Here is a 25,858-nt window from a genome sequence, read left to right on the forward strand (position 1 = left end):
GCACTGCTCCTTCCTCAGGTGAATGAAGAGGGAGGTTCCAGAAACATATATATTGACAAAGTCAAAGATGCAAGGCAATACTTTGAATGTGAGTCTTTGCAGGTAATTACATCTTTACAGGTCCAAACGGAGCAACTGGGGAGAGGGATAATCACAGGTTAAAGAGGTGTGAATTGTTGCATTTCCACATCAGCTGAGAATTGTTATTCATGTGTCAGTAACATGGAGAGGAGGTTATAAAATCTTCTGGCTTGTCTCCAGTGCCACACTGGTGCTGAGTTGTTGAAAAGCCCAATTAAAAGTTTGTCCATTTCAGCCACGCTGACTGAAACACCAACTCCCGCCCCCCCTTGGCCTGAAATACACTCCCTTCACTTACATTGTCCCCGGTGGAAAAAACTCCGAAAGGCAGGTTCTGGAGCGGGAAATCCGAGTGCTCTGCTACTTTCACGAAGGACATGTTTGCAGCTGAGAAACGACGCGAATGGCCTCTTGTCCTCTCTGCCTTTGACAAAGTTTCAACAGTGAACCAGTCTGGTGAGAAACGCCCCCAAACTCCCCCCCCCCCACCCCCCCAGGACTGACCGCCCAGACTCTCTCTCCAGCTTTGCTCAATGTGTTTGACCCGCATTTAATATTATTCAGCTCGAAAAAGTACAAAGTGCGGCCAGGTTGAAGGGCACCCCCGCCGAGCTCTGAACCGCACACTAATGTTCTTAATCAAGGTTATTCTTCAAACATAAATGGGAGAATCCAAACATTTTGGGCGTAAAATCATCTTCCATCAGTCTTCATGCGTGACATGTGCAGTGTACTTTAACTTTTACAATAGTTAAAACAGCGTTACAGCGCCGAATCAGGCCACTCGGCCCATCTGCTCCGTGTCTGTGCTCGTCTCTGGCTATTGGCAGGACTTTGCCCCCCTCCCAAGCATGTGTTTGATTTAGCTTCCCCGTCAACACACCCATGCCAGTCACTTCAGCAGTTCCTCGGGGTTATTATCACTCTCTGGGTGAAGAAGTTTCTCTTGCAACAAAAGCAGAAAATGCTGGACAATCTCAGCATCTCACAATTCAGTTTCTCATACATTTGGGTTTATTGGGTGACTACATATATTAATGATGTGGAGATGCGAGCGTTGGACTGGGGTGGTGAAGTCCTCCAACACCAGGTTAAAGTCAACAGGTTTGTTTCGAATCACTAGTTTTTGGAGCGCAGTTCCTTCATCAGGTGAATGAAGAGGTGGGTTCCAGAAACACACATATAGACAAAGTCAATGATACAAGACAATACTTTGAATGTAAGTCTTTGCAGGTAATTAAGTCTCTACAGGTCCAACCGGATCAACTGGAGAGAGGGATAAGCACAGGCTAAAGAGGTGTGAATTGTCTCAAGCAAGGACAGTTGGTAAGATTTTGCAAGCCCATGCCAGATGCTGAGGGGGAGTGAATGTAATGAGACATGAATCCAAGGTCCCGGTTGAGACCGTACTCATGTGTGCGGAACTTGGCGATCAGTTCCTGCTCGGCGATTGTGTGTTGTCGTATGTCATGAAGGCCACCTTGGAGAACGCTTACCCGAAGATCAGAGGCTGAATGCCCTTGACTGCTGAAGTGTTCCCCGACTGGAAGGGAACATTCCTGCCGAGCTGCACTGCCAGCAGAGAGAGCTGGCTTTGTCAAAGGGAGGTCATGTCTGACAAATCTGTTGGAGTTCTTAATCATAGAATTATCATAGAATTTACAGTGCAGAAAGAGGCCATTTGGCCCATCGAGTCTGCACCAGCTCTTGGAAAGAGCACCCCACCCAAGGTCAACACCTCCACCCTATCCCCATAACGCAGTAACCCCACCCAACACTAAGGGCAATTTTGGACACTAAGGGCAATTTATCATGGCCAATCCACCTAACCTACAGGGGCTGGTTTAGCTCACTGGGCTAAATCACTGGCTTTGAAAGAAGACCAAGGCAGGCCAGCAGCATGGTTCAATTCCCGTACCAGTCTCCCCGAACAGGTGCCGGAATGTGGCGACTAGGGGCTTTTCACAGTAACTTCATTGAAGCGTACTTGTGACAATAAGCGATTTTCATTTCATTTCATTTTCATTTTCATAACCTGCACATCTTTGGACTGTGCGAGGAAACCGGAGCACCCGGAGGAAACCCACGCACACACGGGGAGGATGTGCAGACTCCGCACAGACAGTGACCCAAGCCGGAATCGAACCTGGGACCCTGGAGCTGTGAAGCAATTGTGCTATCCACAATGCTACCGTGCTGCCCCCCCCCAATAATCGCTCATTGTCACAAGTAGGCTTCAATGAAGTTACTGTGAAAAGCCCCTAGTCGCCACATTCCGTGCCTGTTCGGGGAGGCCGGTACAGGAATTGAACCCGCGCTGCTGGCATTGTTCTGCATTGCAAGCCAGCTATGTGGCCCACTGTGCTAAACCAGCCCTGAAGATGTAACAAGGAAGTTAAACAAAGGAGAACCAGTGGACGTAATTTATTTAGATTTCCAGAAGGCCTTTGACAAGGTGCTGCAAAGGAGACTGTTAAATACGTTAAGAGCCCATGGTGTTAAGGGCAAGATCCTGGCATGGGTAGAGGATTGGCTGACTGGCAGAAGGCAGAGAGTGGGGATAAAGGGGTCTTTTTCAGGATGGCTGCTGGTGACTAGTGGTGTGCCTCAGGGATCTGTGCTGAGTCCACAACGTTTCACAATATACATTAATGATCTGGAAGAAGGAACTGAAGGCACTCTTGCTAAGTTTGCAGATGATACAAAGATCCGTAGAGGGACAGGTAGTATTGAGGAAGCAAGGGGGCTGCAGAAGGATTTGGACAGGCTAGGAGAGTGGGCAATGAAGTGGCAGATAAAATACATTGTGAAAAAGTGTGAGGTTATGCACTTTGGAAGGAGGAATGTAGGCATAGACTATTTTCTAAATGGGGAAATGCTTAGGAAATCAGAAGCATAAAGGGACCTGGGATTCCTTGTTCACGATTCTCTTAAGGTTAACGTGCAGGTTCAGTCGATAGTTAGGAAGGCAAATGCAATGTTAGCATTTCTGTCAAGAGGGCTAGAATACAAGACCAGGGATGTTCTCCTTAGGCTGTATAAGGCTCTATAAAGCTGTATAATACCCCATTTGGAGTATTGTGAGCAGTTTTGGGTCCCGTATCTAAGAAAAGATGTGCTGACCTTGGAAAGCGTCCAGCGGAGTTTCACAAGAATGATCCTTGGAATGAAGAGCTTGTTGTATGAGAAACGGTTGAGGATTCTGGGTCTGTACTCATTGGAGTTGAGAAGGATGAAGGGGGATCTTATTGAAACTTACAGGATACTGCCAGGCCTGGAGTGGACGTGGAGAGGATGTTTCCACTTGCAGGAAAAACTAGAACCAGAGGACACAATCTCAGACTAAAGCGACGATCCGTTAAAACAGAGATGAGGAGGAATTTCTTCAGCCAGAGAGTGGTGAATCTGTGGAACTCTGCCGCAGAAGGCTGTGGAGGCCAAATCACTGCGTGTCTTTAAGACAGAGATAGATAGGTTCTTGATTAATAAGGGGATCAGGAGTTATGAGGAGAAGTCAGGAAAATGGGGATGAGGAAAAATATCAGCCATGATTGAATGGCGGAGCAAACTCGATGGGCCGAGTGGCCTAATTCTGCTTCTATGTCTTATGGTCATATGGTCGAACTGGAGTAAACCCACGCAGACACGGGGAGAACATGCAGACTCTGCACAGATAGTGACCCAAGCAAGAATCGAACCTGGGACCCTGGAGCTGTGAAGCAACAATGCTAACCACTGTGCTGCCATGCCGCCTGAAACCGTGTAGAAAATGTGTGACAGTCAGAACTGGATCAGAAAATTAGGAAGCACTATAGGGTGGCACAGTGGCTCAGTGCCTCACAGTGCCAGGGACCCGGGCTCAATTACGGCCTTGGGTGGCTGTGTGGAGTTTGCAATTCTCCTCATGTTTGCATGGGTTTCCTCCGGGTAGAGGATAGGCAATGCAGTAATGTGTGAGGGAATCTGAAGATGAATGAAAGTATTCAATGACATGGGGGGTGATAGGTGGGTGGAATCTGTCGCTGTATGGAATAGATTATGGATTTTAAACAAATTATGGTTTATGGAGGACAGGAGGCTGGCAAGGTAGAGATTTGAGAAATTAAATCTTGTGATGATTTAAGCATGAAGGCTTCCATGTTGGTGATAGGTATAGTTACAATCAGCCGGGTTTATAATGAGGGCCATACTCCAGCGGCGGCAATCTCCATTTCACAGACTCAGAGCTGGATTCTCCGATCTTGAGGCTATGTCCGGAGCATGTGTCTCGTGTTACGGTGAAAGAGTCGGCACCGCCCCCTCACCGATGCGCCGCCTGGTAGGGGGCTAGCAGCTGCACCACGTAAAACCCGTGGCGTTCCCGGCAGAAACGGACGAAGAATTGCCAGATCCATGGCTGTGCACGGCGTCGACCTGCAGCAGTCACGCCATCCACCATGGCGCAGTCCACTCACGGACCGGGCATGGTAGAGTGTGCCCCCCGTAACCCCAACCAGTCTCCCCAGCTCTCGCTGAAGCCGCCCCCCCCCCCGGTCAGCGGAATCCCCCCCCCCTCCTGACTGTGGCAGCGCTGGACACAGTCCGCAGCTGCCACGAGAAGTTGACGAAAACTCAGACCACAAGTGATCCACGCCATCGGGAAGTCGGCCCATCGGGGCGGAGCATCGGGGGTGGGCCTTCAGGTGACGTCCTGAGGCCGCCCCAATGGCGTGTGGCGTCTCACCAATGACAGCGTTTTGGAGGGGGCGAAGCATCTGAAAACATGCGCTGCCCTGATTTCGGCATCCAAAAGGATTCTCCCCCGATCGCGAATGCGATTTCGGCGTTGGCTAACGGAGAATCCCGCTCTAAGTGTTGACGCTGCGACTAAATTGGTGGTGTTACCCAACAGGAAAATGGGGGCCGTTCCCAGAACAATTCATCAACTGTTAATGGTCCAGCACTGGCGCCACATAGAGCACTACCGATTCCAATGAAAAACGGTGTTTGATTCGCCGGGGTCGGATTTAACACTCGGATAGCTGACAAGCTGCAGCTGCATATAAGCACCCTACTCCCTCCACACACCCCAGCCAACAAGATGGCAGCAGGGTGGTTCACAGACACAGAACTGGAGACCCCACGAGACGCAGAGGAGAAGAAGCAGACCACAGACCGTCCAGCAGAGGGCAGTAGAGCAGAGATGCTGATTGGCTGTTGCGGGGAAAATTTGCATCCATGCATTGCGGTCACTGCTTCCAAAAGGTGATTTGTGGAGGAGCTGTTTAAGTGACAGTTAAACCTGAAACACTTCTTCAGTGTTTCCCTCCCTATCTCCTCCTCTAACCAAAAAAAAAAGACAATCACTGTAAGGATCCCAGCCGAGTAAAGATCAAGAGGGAGACTCGAGGGCAGGTAGAAGTAGAAAGAAGTAGAACTGTGACATCATAGCCTGCAGGTAAGTGATTGGCTGTGACTGGTGTAGCCACCTAAATTGGCCAACTCCCGATTTAAAATGGCGAACAGCAAAGGCTGATGGGAAAGTCAGCCAACATAGACAGAAACCAGCAGCTGCAGGTTTGCTGTGTATTTACCTCTGCAAAGGCCAGACAACATCGATACCAGCGACCATCAGCATAACAAAGTAGCAGCCATCTGCATACTGAAGAGCAATCCCCGGGAACAATAAGTAACATTTTGGACACTCAAAGCAAAGCCAGACTCCTCGGCGCCAGCAGGAGCCAACATAAAGGAGGTGAACGAGCACCTCAAGATCGCCCATCGATCAGGGAACCGCTTCAGTATTGGAGAAATCGAACCAAGCGATTGGGACAAAGTCCAATTACTTGGGATCAGGTACAGGGTCCGCCCTGAAAGGCGAGAAGCCCCTGGGGACTATAAGAGTTAAGCCCCAAGTTCAAATCGGGCTCTCTTCAGCTCTCTTCACCTCTGCGTCCTGCCCGGGTCACCCAGCAACACGAACCAACATTGACCGTGACCGGTGCAGTGACCCCCGACAGAAGTAAGACTTAATTCAATGCTCGCTACGAGATAGGCGCTCTAAGCTACCAATCCGTACCAACTTCGAATCCCGCAGACTCAGAACCCGAACGAAAGGCCATTTGTTCCCCTGACCTGGTGGACCAGTCCGAAGTTAAGTATCGGCCTGTTAGTTATAGAAGTAGCTTAGACGTAGAATTTGTGCATGAGTAGTGATTACCGTGTATAATAAATGTGCTTCGATTTGAATCTTACTAATCGGTGTACTGGGTTATTGATCATTACTCGGACTTGAACCTCGTGGCGGTATCATAAAGATACCTGGCGACTCGAGAGCAAAGGTAATAAAACAGAGCAATTGAACCAAGGAGAAAGTTAGCAACACTGGTTGCAGTGGTTGCTGAGTGAGTGCTTGCTGAGAAGGGGAGTACATTTTCTTTTTTAAACTTACTGTTGGGAGTGTAAAAATGGCAGGAGATCCCAGACCCGTGTTATGCTCCTCTTGCTCAATGTTGGAGTTCAGGGACGCGGCCAATGCCCCTGACTCCTTCATGTGCGGGAAGTGTGTCCAGCTGGTGCTCCTGTTAGACAGCATGACTGCTCTGGCGCTGCGGATGGACTCATTTTGGAGCATCCGCGATGCTGAGGAGGTCGTGGATAGCACGTTCAGTGAGTTGGTCACACCGCAGATTAGGATTGGTAAGGGAGACAGGGATTGGGTGACCAAAAGGCAGAGAAAGAGCAGGAAGGCAGTGCAGGTGTCCCCTGCGGTCATCTCCCTCCAAAATAGGTGTACCGTTTTGGATACTGTTGGGGGAGATGACTCACCAGGGGAAGGCAGTAGTAGCCAGGCTCATGGCACCGTGGCTGGCTCTGCTGCACAGAAGGGCGGGAAAAAGACTGGCAGGGCTATAGTCATAGGGGATTCAATCATAAGGGGAGTAGACAGGCGTTTCTGTGGTCGAAAACGAGACTCCCGAATGTTTTGTTGCCTCCCGGGTGCACGGGTCAGGGATGTCTCAGATCGGCTGCAGGACATACTGAAGGGGGAGGGTGAACAGCCAGTTGTCGTGGTGTATATAGGCACCAACGATATAGGTAAAAAACAGGATGAGGTCCTACAATCAGAATTTAGGGAGTTAGGAGATAAGTTAAAAAGTAGGACTCAAAGGTAGTAATCTCAGGATTGATACCAGTGCCACGAGACAGTCAGAGTAGAAATTCAAGAATAGTCAGAATGAATACGTGGCTTGAGAGATGGTGCAGGAGGGAGGGGCTCAGATTTATGGGACATAGGAACCGGCTCTGGGGGCGGTGGGACCATTACAAATCGGATGGTCTACACCTGGGCAGGACTGGAACCAATGTTCTAGGGGGTGCTTTTGCTAACACTGTTGGGGAGATTTTAAACTAATGTGGCAGGGGTTTGGGAACCAGATTAGGAAGTGAGAGGTCAGTAAAGAGGCAGCAACTAAAGCCAGGAAGGTACTAGATAATAAACTCAATGTGACTAAGGGGAAGAGTAGACAGGGAAGAGATGATGAACGCAAAGAGACAGGTGGTCTGAGGTGCATTTGTTTCAATGTGAGAGGTGTGGCAGGTAAGGCAGATGAATTTAGGGCTTGGATTAGTACCTGGGAATATGATGCTATTGGTATTACTGAGACTTGGTTGAGGGAAGGGCAAGACTGGCAACTAAATAGCCCAGGGTATAGATGCTTCAGGAGGGATAGAGAGGGAGGTAAAAGGGGTGGAGGAGTTGGATTACGGGTCAGAGACGATATCACAGCTGTGATTAAGGAGGGCACGATGGAGTATTCGAGCACTGAGGCAATATGGGTAGAGCTAAGAAATAGGAAGGGTGCAGTAACATTGTTAGGACTTTACTACAGGCCTCCCAAAAGCGAGCGTGAAGTAGAGGTACAAATATGTAGACAGATTATAGAAAAATGTAGGAGCAATAGGGTAGTCGTGATGGGAGATTTTAACTTCCCCAACGTTGAATGGGACTCATGTAGTGTTGGAGGCGTAGATGGAGCAGAATTTGTAAGGAGCATCCAGGAGAGTTTTTTAGAGCAGTATGCAAATAGTCCAACTCGGGAAGGGGCCATACTGGACCTGGTATTGGGGAATGATCCCGGGTAGCTGGTTGAAGTTTCAGTCGATGATTACTTTGGGAATAGCGATCACAATTCCGTACATTTTAGAATACTCATGGACAAAGACGAGAGTGGTCCTAAAGGAAGAATGCTAAATTGGGGACAGGCCAAGTATAACAAAATTCGGCAGGAGCGAGGGAATGTGGATTGGGAGCAGCTGTTTAAGGGTAAATCCACATTTGAAATGTGGGAGTCTTTTAAGGAAAGGTTGATTAGAGTGCAGGACAGACATGTCCCTGTGAAAATGAGGGATAGAAATGGCAAGATTAGGGAACCATGGATGACGGGTGAAATTGTGAGACTAGCTAAGATGAAAAAGAAAGCATACATAAGATTTAGATGACTTAAAACTGATGAAGCTTTGGAGGAATATCGGAAAGTAGGACAAATCTCAAACGCACAATAAAGAAGGCTAAAAGGGGTCATGAAATATCTTTGGCTAACAGGGCTAAGGAAAATCCCAAAGCCTTTTATTTGTATATAAGGAGCAAGAGGGTAACTAGAGAAAGGATTGGCCCACTCAAAGACAAAAGAGGGAATTTATGCGTGGAGTCAGAGGAAATGGGTGAGATTCTTAATGAGTACTTTGCATCGGTATTCACCAAGGAGAGGGACATGACGGATGTTGAGGCTAGGGATGGATGTTTAAATAATCTAGGTCAAGTCGGCATAAGGAAGGGGGATGTTTTGGGTATTCTAAAAGGCATTAAGGTGGACAAGTCCCCAGGTCCGGATGGGATCTATCCCAGGTTACTGAGGGAAGCGAGGGACGAAATAGCTGGGGCCTTAACAGATGTCTTTGCAGCATCCTTGAGCACGGGTGAGGTCCCGGAGGACTGGAGAATTGCTAATGTTGTCCCTTTGTTTAAGGGTAGCAGGGATAATCCAGGGAATTATAGACCTGTGAACTTGATGTCAGTGGGAGGCAAGCTGTTGGAGAAGATACTGAGGGATAGGATCTATCACAACCCTCAACCCCACTCCTCCACCACTCCCACAATATTCCCCCCATACTGCCCCCTCACTCAACACCCCCACAAGCTCCCTCCGCCAACTCAACCCACGGTCCAATCATGCATCTTGTCTTCGGTCTTGCAGGATCACTTGGCGATGAGGCAGGCTCTTGTGCCCCCAACCACCACCACAACCCCAGGAGGAGAGGAAACAGACATCGATGGGAGCCCTCGACCCACAGCCCGAGACACCCTGGAGCACCAAATCCAGGAACGTCTCTGACTTTCAGAGACAGCTGTCTCCAACACCCTCCACCATCCAAGAGACATTCATCTCAGTTGGGCACTTTAGTGAAGAGGCTCCTGGGGCACAAACTGCTACGCACCACACACATGCTACAGTACAGCAGGTGGAGTAGAGGTTATATTAACGCTGCAATGAAGTTACTGCGAAAAGGCCCCTAGTCGCCACATTCCAGCACAAGATTGGGTACACAGAGGGATAATTCAGAATGTCCAAATGACCTAACAGCACATCCTTCAGGACTTGTGGGAGGGAACTCGGAGCACCCGGAGGAATCCCACGCAGACACAGGGAGAACCTGCACACTCCGCACTGACAGTGACCCAAACCGGGAATCAAACCTGCGACCCTGGAGCTTTGAAGCAACAGTGCTCAGCACTGTGCTACTGTGTCGCATATTATAGCTGATGTAAGCTCCCCTACAGTGTTAACTGATTTACTATGGACCACTTTCATAGACTTTTAAATGAGATAGTGCCTCATATATTCAGTCTGACCTTACATAGGCATGGTAGAATGAGCCTTTAAAAACTCACGCTGGAAATTCTACTTGGTACACTTGTAATTTACTAGCAGAATCACAAAGTTGCACATTGCAAGTTTGGGAATTTGATTTATTAATTTTCTTGGACTAATAATCTTAGCTAGATAATGCACAATCTTATATTGCATATTTTCAGCATGCAGCAGTGTATTTGTATGATACAACTGAGGCACTTGCTAGGTCATTGAAGAGGATCGTTAAAAGTCAACTACATTCTGTGGATCTCAAGCCACATGTAGGCCTTTGTAAGGTTGGCAAATTCCTTCCCGGAAGGGTATTAACAAACCAGATGGGTTTATACAACAATCTAGTAGCTTCATGATCATTATTAGATATGATTCCTGATTTAAGTAACTGAACTTAAATTCTACTCGTGCTCGTGGCTCTGGAGGATTGACCCAGGCCTCTGGATTACTAGTCCAGTAACATTACCACTATGCTTCTCTATTATTGTAGATGGTAGCAAAGTATTTATCCTGGTATGCACCTGTTTGTCACATCCACCTCATGCTCAAGAATGGAATCAGTGACAAAAACAACTTTAGTTTATTTGGCACCTTTAACAATTAAACAGCCCAAGGCAATTCACAGGAACATTACAAAACAAGGTGTGACAAAGGAACAGGACTTGCACTGCGAGTTAAGACACAGGTAGCAGAGTTTTGATGAGCTCAGGTTTACAATTCTCCTTGTATCCGGTCAGGCATCTCTTCCACGTCAGGCGCAGATGCACATTTAGTCAATTAAGTACTTTGGAAACGCGGTTTCTGTTATGATGTAGACGGATGAGGACACACACACACACAAAATCTGCTTTGTAAACCTAAGAATATCTAAATCAGAGAACGTTTTTTTACTCAGCGAAGCCGGTTGAGGGCAGGACAGGAAAAGGCGTACACTGCTCTTCAAAATCTCTACACATAGGGAAAAAGTGGATTTTATTTGCTCACAGTAAAACAACAATTTCCACAAGTCTCTCCGCGGAGCAAAAGCTGCAGCTTGTGCTGCAAGTGGGATAGCATGACACAGAACTGACTATCTGGCTCTCCTGAAGCTTTGGTATGTTGGAGAGAGACCATGTAGGAGAGCATAAAATATTGTCTATTGTGAAAGCCAGTAAATCCACAATGCCAGATCAAAAGTAAGGCTAAAACTAAATCAAATTTATTTACAAGTATCATACAGAAGCAGAAAGACAGCGCAAGAAACTAGTACAATACTTATCTTACACAATACATAAATGCTTGCAACGTCCAAATCCCTTGTAGTTCGTTTTAGAGGCTTTCAACTGAAGTAATGGGAAAAGTGATAATCACACAAAGCTTACGAATCACCTCCTCTGGTTGAGGCAATGTTTGACTTTACTGATTCGTCATTGATGAACTGATATGGACCATTTGTAACTTGTAGGCAAATAAGATGTGAACAGTAGACCTCTAACCATCAGATGGTCCAATTTACTTTTGATATTCTTCGTTCTCTTAGAACAAAGCTCCCTTAATGGTACAACCATTTGGAGAACAAAGTGTAAATTTATATATTTGCCAGCAATGGAAACTATTCCTCAGATTGGAACATTAATTCCAAACATTGGCAGATACCTATCGTCCTTTAATAGGAGAAATATTTTCATTAGCTGCTAAACCCAAGTTTCTGTATTCTGGAAGTAGCTGAGCTCCAATTTTAATAGGAAGACTGTGACTATAACAGTAATTTCTAAAATAAGTTAACCCTATCTACAGTCATATAAAAATATAATACAGAAATAGTCAGATAGTCACATTCTTAGAAAGTGAAAGTTTACAAAATACATAATTCACGCTCATGCCCACGTTCCAGTTGAAACTGCCTGCAGAATAATCGGACACATTCAATAATTATGGAAGATAGCTGTTTAGACAATAAAGATCTTTCAAAACTCATACAAGTTATTGATATTCAGATCGAATTAGATCCCAACTGAAACAAAACACGTTAATTTCCATGAAATGTAGTTATCTTTATTTGTGGAAGCACCATTTGGTATGCAAGAAAGTACATTTAATAAAACAAAAAAATGAGTTGTTTCTTGCTGGATGGCAGTTGTATTATCACTTGACACATGACACAACCTTAACTGAGTCAGACCTATGTTTCAATGTTTGTATCAAGCACATGATGTGCTTGGACAAGGGGTGTTCTCAGATCTGAACACTGAACAAAACAGAACAAATTTCAAGGAACCTTTGAGAACCTGAACTCTATTGGTGCATTAAAAAATTTGCTGACTAGGATGCGAGCATATACAATGATGCTCTTCTTGCCTTCAGAGCTGGATTTATAAGCAGGCAGCAGGAACAAATGGCCAGAGACGACATTTCACCATGTACTGATCTGAGGCCCAATTTCCTATGCTGCAGCAAAATGTTTGAATGACTTCATGATACATTTTCTAGAAACCAATACACGATCCCAAAGGTTTTTGTTTTATAATTTAGAGTACCCAATTCATTTTTTCCAATTAACAGGCAATTTAGCGTGGCCAATTCACCTGGCCTGCACATCTTTGGGTTATGGGGGCAAAACCCATGCAAATGCAGGGAGAATGTGCAAACTCCAAACGGACAGTGACCCAGAGCAGGGATCGAACCTGGGACCTCGGCACCATGAGTCTGCAGTGCTAACCACTGCACCACCGTGCTGCCTTGCACTGTCCCAAAGGTTACCCTGATGGTACAAACTGTCACAAGCAAATATTTGGTTCAAAAGGTTTTCTTTGCTTTAGGATGACGTACGTTCAATCGCCAATTTTCCCTATCCCATAGTCATCTGTAGCGATACTAGAATTAGAATAAGTGTCTGAAGCTTGGAGAAGTGCGGGCCTAGGCACTCATTATGTTTCAGCTACAAAGTGCACAAGTGGATGCAGTGCAAGAACTGACTTAGCTGTTATGGCTACTGCACTCAAAAGCTCACCGCATCTACTGCTCCAGGGTTATGAGACAAAGACACCAGGTAACTATTACTGACTACACCTTTAGACATGAGTATCAACACAACCGGGGCGGGAGTAGAAATGCTCCCTCTGCTTTCAACTTGCTGTTCAAGTTTGTTTGAATCATTGCTGCAGCTCCAAGTCAACATTACCACCTGGGGGAAAAAAACTTGACTGTCATTACTTCCTTCCAACATTGCACATGTTTGTTTCACATTTTGCTTTTGGTTCTCTGGAAACAGATATTGAGCAGCCAAAAGCTCGAGTGCATAAAGACAACATTTCTGAGAAGAACACCAGGAGAAAAGCTACACTTTTGCCCATAATTGTTCGAAGATTCAGTAACAAGTCATTAAAAAAAGTGCACTGCAAAGGATTAGTGAGGGAAAACTGTAGTTAAAACTGAATTGCTCTGCGAATACCATATAGCAAAGAACAAATTTTGGCAAAGAATATTGTTTCGGAGAAACTATCACTTAAAAATACAATCATCTTTAAATATGTATCCACATGAAATGCATTTCAGTTGTGCCATTACCTACTGCATCACGTTTGCAAAATGTAGTGTCACGAGATGAAAAACTATATATGGCGCCTACAGTGTATACAAGCAGCAATTTTTTGCACCCAGTGAAGTGTACACACATAAAAAAGCAATTAGAAATACCTTAAGGGCAGCAGGGGTGAGGAGAGAATATTTGGACAAGAGTCCCATATTTGAATATTGCTGAAAAGAGACACATGTTGCTGAAGATTCTCATCTTGCACTCATCAGGACAAACTCAAGAACACAAAATTGTAAATGATAACAACAATTTATATTACAGGAGAAAAGTTACTGATTGGTTGGCAAGTTGACTGATTGGCCAAAGCGTTGCCATGGAGGGGAGAAAGCAAGGGAGGACTCCAGGTGCCCCATGGACAATTCAAAAAATGCAGAAGCCTTGAACATATTCCTTTTTTTTTTGCAAAGAACCTTTCTGGCAAGCATAAATCTTCTGGCAAGCATAAATGGGCCACATGGTTGTTGATTATTTGAAAAATGGCATCCTTGTGTTTGGCCTGAAGGGCACTAGATGGAAAAGTTTCAACAACACGTCACTTTTCAGCAATATCCAAGCTCTGCACTACACCAAGCGGCAGTCCCATTTTATTTCAAGGCACAGATAGGAGTTCTCTACTATAATTTTTTTTAAACAATCAGTAGTTTTCCTTTATAACTTTATTCAATCAAAATTAAGACAGTGAATAAACTAACATAAATACAGCACTATTACTATCTTCTGTTTCACATATGCTCAGGATTAAGCATTACTGTATTTTCTGATTAAACTTGTAGTCAGCATTGATGTGCATATAGGCTTTCGCACTCAGAATATATACTATAAAAATCAAACTACATACACTTGTTTAAGTACATAAATAATTACGGAGATGAAGCAAACAAGCCATTGGGCCTTGTCATGAATGGAACAAAGCAGTGATCAGAGTAGAGTTATTGAGAGGCCTGTATGTGGCACTGCCTTGTTAGAATGTCAGGCTGCAGAGAAAGGCCTCATAAACAAAGGAAGAAATGCAAAATTTGAGACATGCACATAATATTGGAAAAATGCTGTCCTCCAATGCTTCTACTTTAAAAAAAAAAACAGCCCAACATTTAACGAAGATTAAAATGGCTGCAAAATAGACTTGTGCCTAAATATGATGTACTTTCTCAATCACAGAACATTCAAAAAAAAAAGTGAAAGAACTTTCAGTCTGTTCTCAAATTCTATTGTTCGTGGCATGCATGATTTAAGGATCTATGCAAGCTAAGTACAATGCTCCAAACTCCCAGAATAAACTACAAAGCTCAGCTTATCCTCTCCGCTGTTTAATTAGGTTCACGTGGTTTAAAAGAAAAAATTTAATGTAAGTAGCAGTTCAAATCTTCTGGATCTTCTCTCCAACTACAACAGGATTTTCTTTCCTTATTTTTTCAGCAGCGTCAGCTTTGTAATCGTAAGGACAACTGTGCTTATCAGAATAACGATGTAATCCACAGAACAAGTTTCCACATCTGCAATCAAATCCTGTAAACAAAAAGAGTTAGAACATGAATCCACAGCTTTAGACTTGGGTTGAAAGACAAATACTGTCACGTATAACTCACTGTTACTTGCTTTCAACAAGATTATTTTCATATAATCCCTACAGTGCAGAAGGAGGCCATTCAGCCATCGAGTCTGCACTGACCCCACAGAAGAGCACCCCACCGAGGCCCCTGCCCTTTCCTGGTAACCCCACCTAACCTTTTGGCGGAGCAATTTAGTGTAACCAATCTACCTAACCTGCATATCTTTTGACTGTGGGAGGAAACCCATGCAGACACGGGAGAACGTATAAACTCCCCCATGAGAGGAAGCAACCTCTCAGCATCTACCCTGTGATGCCTACTCAGAATCTCATGCACGTGTCAATAAAATCACCTCCCATTCCTCCATGTACATGGCCCAAGCTGTTCAACTGTTCCTCATAAAACAAACCCTTCATCACAGGAATCGCCGATTGAGGTTCCTCTGACCTGCTTCCAATAAAAGTATGTCCCTCCTTACGCAAGGTGACCAAAGCTGTACAAAATATTGTGTGTGATCTTAGCAATTCCCTGTACAAGTGTAGCAAATTTTTTGAAATGATTTTTATACTCCATCCTCCCTTGCAACAAACTTTATTCCCCTTCCTAATTACATGCTGTGCCTGCTCGTATGATTTATTTTGTGATTCATGTACAAGCCTCCTCTATACTGAAGCATTCTGCAGTCCATTTAAATAATATTCTTCCTGCCAAAGTAGACAACCTCATTTTCCCACATGATACTTCATTTATCAATTTTCTGTCCAGTCCCTCTTCCAGACTCTTTGCATCCTCCTAACTTGCTTTGCTGTCTCCCTTCATTTCGTAGAAAGCTCGGCTACGATAGTCAGTCCCGTCAATGGAATGTTTTTTGAAAATTTAAACTAGACTGCGCCAGCAGGTTCCTCTTGATATACACTGCTTGCTACATAATATTCAAATAAATTTGTCAAACACCATCTCCTTTTTGCAAAACTATTTTTTAGATATCCTGCCACCTTTAAAAAAAAAAAAAAAAGTGGTCCCAACATTTTAAAATAACAAATGTTAGGCTAACTGACATTTAGTTTCTTGCTGCCTCCCTCCTTTTGTTACATTTCCAGACTTTCCCAGAATCCAGGGAATTACCCAAGATTCAAACCATTCTATCTATACTCCATGCTGCCATTTTTTCCCCAGACCCTAGGATCCAGGCCATCAGGTTCAGACTTGTCAGCCTCAAGGTCCACTAGTTTTCCTATTACATTTTCTCTGGTGATGGTATTGTTTTTAAGTTCCTCCCTCTTGTGCCTCTTGATTTTCTCCGATTATCAGGACGTTTAAGTCTCACTTCCTAGTTTCCCATTATTTCCACAGTCTCTTCCTCCAAGGGGCCAATGCACACTTCAGCTACTTTCCTTTTTACATATACTGGTAGAAGCTTTTACGATGTGCTTTTATATTTCTTGCATACTTCAATTTCTAGGCAGCCACGGGTGGTGCATTCTTCTGGAGGAATCTTTCTTCTTCAATAGAAGATATCTTTGTTGAGTGTTATGAAATATCTCCTCAAATGCTTCTCTACAGTCTTTCCTTTTAACCTATTTAACTAGTCCACTTCAGCCAACTCTGCCTTCATACTTTTATAATTGTCTTTACGTTTAAGGCACTAGTTATGGGCCCACATTTCTCACTCAAATTGTATATGAAATTCCATCATCAGTTTATGATCACTCTTGTCTAGAGAATCCTTTACCAAGAATTAATTAACAACCTCAATCTCATTGTACATTACAAGTGTCATGTGAGAGTACCTTTAAGAAATGGATGTTTAAGCAATGTACCTTTAAGAAATGGAGCTGATCATATTATTGAAGTGATGTCAGAGGGTGGAGGGGGGGGGGGGGAAGCTGAGCTCACTTCTGCTTTTTGAGTTTCAGTTTGAGAGAGCAGCTTGGGTGTGTCTGTGTGTTTCCAGTGAGTTGCATGAAGAAAACAAAGGGGCTGTAGCTGAAGTAACCAAAAGCAGCAACACAGTTGAACCTTTCTGACTATATATATTGAATGTAACCTAATGTGCTCATGTTTGCAGGTTGGTTAAGTCTTTTGGATGTTAAAAGGACAGCTGAAATGATTACTTAGTCTTTGGGGGTTATCTTTGAATTAATGGGTGTTAAGATATTCAATGGTTGTTTTAAAAAGGTTAACTTGAGTTGATAGAATAAACGTTGTTTTGTTTTAAAAAACACTTGTCCATTTCTGCTGTATCACACCTGTAGAGTGCGCCGTGTGCTCCCCACACCACAATATCCTAAAAGTTGTGGGTCAGTTGAACTCCATGCTACACTTTGGGGTTCTCTAAACTCTGACCCATAACAATTGGGGGCTCGAGGGGGATAAAAGCTTATCTATTGGATTGGCTTAGTGAACTTAAAGACAGTGAGGGGTGAGCATACAGTGTGGTTGCTTTTCAGGTGTGGTATTTTAGTTTACGTGGGGAGTGTGTTGTGGACAATGGCTATTTCAGAGGCTCAGAAATTTTTGGGGGTAGACACGGTAACACGCAGTACCTTACGGACAGAGACTAAAAGCAGACTGTTAGATTTGGCAAAAACATTTCAGTTAACATTGCCTGGCAAAATGCAAAAAGATGAGGTACTTACCGCGGTAGCTGCGCATTTACAGTTGCCCGAGATACATTCTGACTCATTAGAAATGACAAAGCTCCAGTTGCAGATTAAGCAACTTGAACATGAAAAAGAATTAAAGCAACTTGAATATGCAATGAGAAAAAAAAGATAGAATAGCCCTGGCAGAACAAAAAGAAGAAAGAATAGCCCTAGCAGAACAAAAAGAAATAGAAAGGGACATACAGATCAGGGAAAATGATAAAGAAAGAGAGCTTGAACTTCGGAAAATGGCCATGAAACATGACAGTCAGTTAAAATTGGCAGACGTAAAGGGAAACGTACAGTTGGATGAGATTGATGAGGATAGTGAGACAGAGCGTCATAGTCGAAGGCGTGGTGGGGATCTATTTAAATATGTCCAAGCATTGCCAAGGTTTGACGAGAAGGAGGTAGAAGCCTTTTTCTTTTCATTTGAGAAGGTAGCTAAACAAATGAAATGGCCACAGGACATGTGGGTATGACTGATTCAAACAAAGCTGGTAGTTAGAGCTAGTGAAGTGTTTTGCATCACTACCGGAGGAGGTATCTGAAACGTATGAAGAGGTGAAAAAATCCATCTTCGGTGCATATGAACTAGTGCCTGAAGCTTACAGACAAAGGTTTAGAAATTTAAGGAAAGAATTTGGTCAAACATACATGGAGTTTGAAAGGCTCAAACAGAGTAATTTTGAGAGGTGGATAAGGACTTTGAAAATAGACGAAACATATGAAGCTCTCAGAGAAATTATACTTTTGGAGGAGTTTAAAAATTCAATTCCTGATGTAGTGAGAACTCATGTGGAAGAGCAGAGGGTTAAAACTGCGAGATTAGCAGCAGAAATGGCAGATGATTATGAATTAGTTCATAAATCAAAGCTTGGTTTCCAACATCAGTTTCAGCCTGTGAGGGATAGAAACTGGGGACATGAGGAATACTCAAGTGGTAAAGGTAAAGGTGATCTGATGGGAGATAATAAGGAGAGTGTACCTCAGATTAAAACAGAAATCCAGGAGCGTGGAAGAGAAATGAAAAGTTTCAAATGTTTTCACTGTAATAAACTAGGACATGTAAAGTCACAGTGTTGGTGGTTGAAGAAAAGCACAGGGAAGGCTGATGTGGAAAACAGGATAGGACCGTGGGCTTTGTTAAAGTGGTAAAGGAAAGCCCAAGGGAAGCAAAGGAGGTGCAAAAGATTGTACAGCCTGATCAAGAGGTGATTGATAAGGCATCAGATCTCTTTAAAGAATTTACTTGTGTGGGTAAAGTTTACTCATGTGTATCAGGAGGAGCAAGTAAAGAAGTCACAATTTTAAGAGATATGGGAGCTTGTCAATCTTTAATGGTAAGAGATGAGGAATTATGTAGTTTAGGAAGAATGTTGCCAGAAAAGGTGGTGATATGTAGAATTCAGGGCGAGAGGAGTAGCGTTCCATTATATAAGGCAAGGTTGGAAAGTCCAGTGAAGAGTGGTGAAGTGGTAGTAGGAGTAATAGATAAACTATCTTGTCCAGGAATACAGTTTATCTTGAGTAATGATATAGCTGGATGGCAAGTGGGAGTGATGCCTGCTGTGGTTGATAAGCCAGTAGAAAATCAGACAACTGAAGTGTTGAAGGACGAATATCCTGGGACTTTTCCGGATTGTGTAGTAACAAGGTCGCAAAGTCACAGGTTAAGACAAGAGGAGAAATTAAAGAGTGAAGATGAAGTTGAAGTACAATTATCAGAAATGATTTTTGATCAGATGGTTGAAAAAGAACAAGAACAGATGGAGGATGAGGCGGATATTTTTAGTTCAGGAAGATTGGCGGAGTTACAACAGAAAGATATAGAAATAAAACGGATGTATCAGAAAGCATACACAGAAGAGGAATCTGAGTGTATACCAGAGTGTTATTACCGTAAAAATGATGTCTTGATGATAAAATGGAGATCTTTATATATGCTGGCGGATGAAAAGTGGGCAGAAGTTCATTAAGTAGTATTGCCGGTAGGGTGTAGAAAGGAGGTGTTGCAAGTTGCACATGAGGTATCAGTGGGAGGTCATTTGGGAATAAGGAAAACTCAAGCTAAAATCCAAAAACATTTTTATTGGCCTGGACTACAGAAAGATGTAGTTACATTTTGTCAATCATGTCACACATGTCAAGTGATAGGGAAACCTCAAGCAGTGATAAAACCAGAACCCTTAATACCCATTCCAGCATTTGAGGAACCTTTCACAAGGGTCCTAATTGATTGCGTAGGACCGCTTCCTAAAACAAAAAGTGGGAATCAATATCTTTTGACTATAATGGATGTGTCTACTAGGTTTCCAGAGGACGTTCCAGTATGTAATATTACAGCTAAAAAGATTGTGGAGGAGTTACTTAAATTCTTTACTAGATATGGATTACCATAGAAATACAATCGGATCAAGGATCAAATTTTACCTCCAGGTTATTCAAAGAAGTTATGGATAGCTTAGGAATAAAACAATTCAAATCAACTGCGTACCATCCAGAATCGCAGGGAGCGTTAGAAAGGTGGCATCAGACATTAAAGACAATGTTAAGGGCTGATTGTCAAGATTATCCAGAGGATTGGGATAAAGGAATTCCATTCGTACTGTTTGCAATAAGGGATGCACCTAATGAGTCAACCAAATTTAGTCCCTTTGAACTAATTTTTGGTCATGAGGTAAGAGGACCACTTAAATTGATTAAGGAAAAATTGGTGGGTGAGAAATCGGAAATTACATTATTGGATTAAGTGTCAAATTTTAGGGAACAATTAAAGAGTAGGTGAATTGGCTAGACAACATTTGAAAGTTGCACAAAATGTGATGAAACGGGTAGCGAATAAGAAATCCAAAGTTCGTAGTTTTGCCAGTGGAGATAAAGTTTTAGTGGTTACCAGTGGTAGGTGAGCCTTTAAAAGCTAGGTTTTGTGGACCTTATCAGATTGAAATGAAATTAAGTGAGGTGAATTATGTGGTAAAAACACCAGATAGAAGGAAGACTCACCAAGTGTGTCAAGTGAATATGCTTAAAAGGTACTTTGAAAGGGAAGGAGAGAAAAAGGAGGTTTTAATGATTCTAACTCAAAGTGATGAACCAAATCCAGATGACTGTGAATTTGACATACCTCAAATTAAATTGGAAAATTAGGATGTTCTTAAAAATTGGGATAAATTGTTAAGTTACCTTCCAGAGGAAAAACAAACTGACCTGAAAGAGTTATTGATATCACATGGGCAAGTTTGTAGAGATAAATTGGGAAGTACTAAAATGGCTATACATGATGTAGATGTGGGAAATGCTGTTCCGATCAAACAACATCCATATAGACTTTGTAGCCACCCGAGTTGGTCACTCCCGGCTTAAAATGGAGAACCGCAAAGGCTGAAGGGAAATTCAGCCAACACAGGCAAAAACTAGCAGGTGCACAGTTTACTGTGTATTAGATGCTGCAGAAACCCAGACAGCATCGATACGAGCAGTCATCTGCATAGTAATGTAGCAGCCATCTACATAGTAATGAGCGATCCCCGGGAACAAACAAAACATTTTAAGGTAAAGAAGGTCAAGCCAGACTCCTCGGCACCAGCAGGAGCCAACACAAAAGAGGTTAACGGACACTTAAAGACCGCCCAACGATCAGGGAACCGCTCCAGCATTGGAGAAATCGAACCAAGTGATTGGAACAAAGTCCAATCACTTGAAACCAGGTACGGGGTCTGCCCCGAAGGGTGGGAAGCCCCTGGGGACTATAAAGCAAAGCCCCCAAGTTCAAATCGTCCTTCTTGACAGGGTCACTCAGCAACGCGAAGCAACCCCGGAGAGTGAACTGTCCAGCGGCCTCCAAACAAGTAAGTCTCAAGTCAACGCTCGCTACGAGATAGGCTCTCCTAGCTACCAGTCCATATCAGCTTTTGAATCCTGCAGACTCAGGGCCTGAACGAAAGGCCATTTGTTCCCCTGACCTGGTGGGCCAGTCCGAAGCTAAGTATAGGCCTGTTAGTGATAGAAATAGCCTAGAAAGTAGAGTTTATGCATGAGTAGCGATTTACTGTGTATAATAAATGTGTATTGATTTGAATCTTACTAATTGGTGTGTCGAGTTATTGATCATTACTTGAACTTGAACCTCGTGGCGGTATCATAAAGATACCTGGCGACTCTAGAGCAAAGGTTATAAAACAGAGCCAATTGAACCAACCAAAAGTTAGTAACATATTACTGGCGACATCCTGACGGGACCCGATCTAGAAGTGGCTTAACCACTCAGGGAGAACCCAAATATTTGAATTCGAAATCCAATTGGGAACAGGAAAACCACAAGTGTTCAAGCAGTTCTGATCAATCCTCATAATTCGGAAGTGTGTTAATGCATGCGTAACTAACAGGGCTATAAGGTAAACTGATAGATTTTTGTTGCGACAAAACTGTCGGGAGTTTGTATTCCGGAAAATAACGAAATCTGTACCCGTAATTACAGCACCGCCTTAATACACCTTGTTCTGAATTTTAAGAGAAGTATTCAGAGAGGAAAGATGGCAATGCAGGCAATGCAACGCCTCATGAACCCCGAAGAATTTGTGGTCGCAGCGACCAGCAGTAGAGTAGGACAGTGTCCCGTTTGGGAAGAGGAAATCAGAAAGTACCTCAAAGGGAAAGGATGGCCCCTTTGGAGCGAATTCTGTGAAAATGAGGAAACAGGTCCCGGGAGTATAGGACATACTTGGTGGGAGAACCTGAGCGAAGTCCATAAGAAAAGCTTGGGAAAAGCTCGCAAGCTGATGGCAATCGTGTCCTGTTTGGCACAATTGCGAGGCACAGAGGAGGTCGTTCGGACACTCCGTAAAGAGATAGGAGTACATCGAATGAGTAAGGTCGATGTGAGCGAGATAGAGAAAGTGAACCTAGAGTTAAGGAGGAAGTTAGCAGCAAAGGACGGAGAGGTGGATGATGCCAAGTGGGCACACCAGTCTTGTCTGGCGCACCCAAGCAGCTTCCAATCCCAGTACGAAAAGGCCTATCAGGACACGCAACCTGCAGTCCTGGTACGAGAGGAAACAGAGAAGCAGGTAGAGGCATTGCAGAGGCAGTGTAGTGACCTGAAGGCAGCGTTAAGAGCTCTCCATACTACCACCACGGAGCAAAGACAAAGCTCATTAGACCATGCAAAGTGCCAGAAGCAGATTGCAGAACTGCAATCTCTGCTTTCAGTTCAAAAAGGATTCCAGGAAACCTTTGGATCACAGTTAGATGAGGAAGACGGCCTTGATTGGGAAGAATTGAGTGAGACAGCGCAGAGATATGTTCAGGGAACATGTGCGCACCGAAAGCCCCAGAAGAGAAAAGCTCCCCAACCCCCCACCGAACAGATAGTTCAGGCTCCAATGAACCCAGTCACCACCCACCGCACAGCTACATCGGACAACACGGAATTTCTGTACACCATCCCCTTAACAGTGACCCAATTACGGGATGCGTGCGATAAAATCAAACCGTTCCTACCCACCTCAGACTCCCACCACTTCTTTGCCAGAGTAAAACAGCAGGCTACCATGTACGGCCTGGATGAACGAGAGCAAGTAAAGCTCACAGTTTTGAGTTTAGACCCTTCGGTCGTAGCAGCCCTTCCCGACCCACAGAATGTAGGAGGAGGCACCCTTGCAGAAATGCATACCGCGATCGGGTATAATAGGGGTGACCCCGTAGATAGCCTCAATAAGTGCAGGCAAAAGAAAACCGAGCACCCCACAGCGTTTGCTGAATGCTTGTGGATCCATTTCGCAGCAGTTTTCGGAGACTTAGACCGCGCCCATTTGTCCCAAGACAGTATGGCCAAATGGACCTGCACCCTTATCTCCCATGCCACAGAAACAGGACAAAAAGCTTGTGCCAATTATGATCCCTCAGAGGAGGCTCATAATGAGAAATGGGTTGTAAAAAGATTGTCCCACACCTGGGAACAATCTGTTCAAAACAAACCCACGAACAAAAATCCTGAAGAATAGCAGGCAGAAGCAGACATACACACAGTTAAGGCACACCAGAACCCCGCATGGGTAAATGAAGGCAAGAACAGCCCCCCACAACAGCCACAGGAGTGTTACAACTGTGGACAGTTAGGACACTTTGCAAGAGAATGCAATGCCCCACGAAAGCCACAGAGAGCCCAGCAGGCAGGCACTCTGAATAAGAATAGGACAGAGCCCATACATAGCGTTAGCACCCGTTCAGATCAGACGGACCTGAACGGAACGGACAGACTGTGTTCGGGCTCCCCCAGTTGGGTCTGCGACACCCTTTGGGATAGGTCCGGCTGACCAGTAGTTGCAGCAAAGAGACGGGGACAGCCCATCGAGTTTCTCTGAGACACAGGAGGGTCCCGCACCACAATCAATTCCTCCACCATGTTTCAAAAGGACACGTGGCCCACTACAGCCACTATCACCCTCAGCGGCTTTACAGGCCACTCACAGCAGGGACACATCACAGCCCCTGTACCCATTCAAATCGGCAACATCACCACCAAGCACCCCATAGTTTTAGTCGATCTACCCCACACAGCAGAACACATTTTAGGCATTGATTTTATGAATTCACACAATCTGTCCTTCGATCCAGTCAACCAGTGTGTTTGGAGAATGGCAAAATCCGCAAGAGCCCCCGCAACGCTCACAATAGGAGAATATGCAAACAAGATAGCGCAGTCGTCGAATTTTGGTTTGACCCGACCACAATTAGCACAGATAAACAGGTTAGGGCAGTTCTGCAGAAGCACAGGACAACATTTGCGACCCACAAACACGACTGTGACCGGATGACTGGTTCCGTTCAAATCACAGGACCTGACCCTAGACCCCAAAAGCAATACGGATTTCCCCAAGAGGCAGAGGGAGAAATCGCAAAAGCTATCGACAGCTTATTAGAGCAGGGCATACTCAGATCAGTAGCCTCTACTAATAATGCCCGATTTGGCCAGTGAGAAAGCCCGATGGATCATGGCGACTGACCATCGATTACCGGGAACTCAACAAAGTCACCCCCGCAGTGGCCCCCACGGTAGCCACAAGTCCCAAGACCGTGCTCAAACAGGGACTCAACTCACAATACTTTACGATTTTGGACGTCAGTAATGGATTCTGGTCCATTCCATTGGCAAAAACGTGCCAATACAAACTTGCCTTCACTTTTAGAAATCAGCAGTACACGTGGACATGCCTTACACAAGGAATCCACAACTCCCCCTCCATTTTCCACCGACAGTTGGCAAATGGTTTGTCAAAATTTTCTCGCCCCGAATGTCTGGTCCAGTATGTGGATGACCTATTACTGCAGACAGACACCAAGGCAGAGCACATCGAGCTTCTGGCCGAACTCCTGGAACTCCTACAGAAAATTGGTTGTAAAGTAAACCCCAAAAAGGCCCAGATTTTGGAAAACAAGGTGATATATTTGGGTACAATTATCACACATGGTAAACGCGAGATCGAGCACAAAAGAATTGACTCGATTGCCAAATTGCCCCTTCCCCAGAATGTTTCAGCTCTCCGGTCGTTTTTAGGACTGGTTGGCTATTGCCGAAACCACATTGACGGTTTCGCCAGCAAGGCAGCACCCCTCTCGGAACTCCTAAAGAAAGGAGTCCCTTGGGAATGGCTTCCGCAGCCTACAGAAGCTGTGGATGCTTTGAAAAGAGCCCTCATTGCAGCCCCCGCACTACAAGTTCCAGACCCACTTTCCCCTTACGCTATAGAGATAGCAAGCACAGACCCTTTCGGCCGTGCTCCTCCAGGAACGGCACAAACAATTAAGACCCGTGGCTTACGCCTCCAGAGACTTAGATGCTGTGGAGCAGGGATTTTCAGCCTGTGAAAGGCACCTGCTCGCAGCTTTTTGGGCAGTACAATATTTTTCATACATAACCGGACTGAACCCCATCACAATCCTGAGGGAACACACCCCCACCCAACTTTTACTGGACGGACGACTTAAGGACGGTACAGTCAGTCAAATAAGAGCAGCCAGATGGACCCTTCTTTTGCAGGGACGGGACATCACTGTTAAAAGGACCAAGACCCACACTTTCTTAGCAGATAACCTACAGTA

The 25,858-nt window shown here is 44.6% G+C and overlaps 2 protein-coding genes across 15 annotated transcripts in view; both read right to left on the reverse strand.

Moving 5' to 3' along the window:
• The window catches only part of fah (fumarylacetoacetate hydrolase (fumarylacetoacetase)), a 94,523-nt gene extending 93,984 nt beyond the window's left edge, over positions 1-539 (reverse strand). For 2 of the 3 annotated variants that reach the window (XR_011933616.1, XM_072468772.1), the window contains exon 1: positions 380-539. Coding sequence is in view for 2 of the 3 variants with exons in the window: in XM_072468772.1 (XP_072324873.1) it covers positions 380-460 (81 nt within the window). In the remaining variant the exon portion in view is untranslated. The remainder of the gene's footprint in view (positions 1-379) is intronic. The other variant, XM_072468774.1, reaches the window with a different exon arrangement.
• A 10,623-nt stretch (positions 540-11,162) lies between these two features.
• The window catches only part of zfand6 (zinc finger, AN1-type domain 6), a 90,046-nt gene continuing 75,350 nt past the window's right edge, over positions 11,163-25,858 (reverse strand). For all 12 annotated transcript variants that reach the window (XM_072468782.1, XM_072468779.1, XM_072468781.1 and 9 more), the window contains one exon: positions 11,163-15,066. In XM_072468782.1, the coding sequence (XP_072324883.1) occupies positions 14,918-15,066 (149 nt within the window). In that variant the 3' untranslated portion in view covers positions 11,163-14,917. The remainder of the gene's footprint in view (positions 15,067-25,858) is intronic.

The sequence above is a fragment of the Scyliorhinus torazame genome, chromosome 12 (genome assembly GCF_047496885.1).
Source record: "Scyliorhinus torazame isolate Kashiwa2021f chromosome 12, sScyTor2.1, whole genome shotgun sequence".
NCBI classification, from domain to species: domain Eukaryota; kingdom Metazoa; phylum Chordata; class Chondrichthyes; order Carcharhiniformes; family Scyliorhinidae; genus Scyliorhinus; species Scyliorhinus torazame.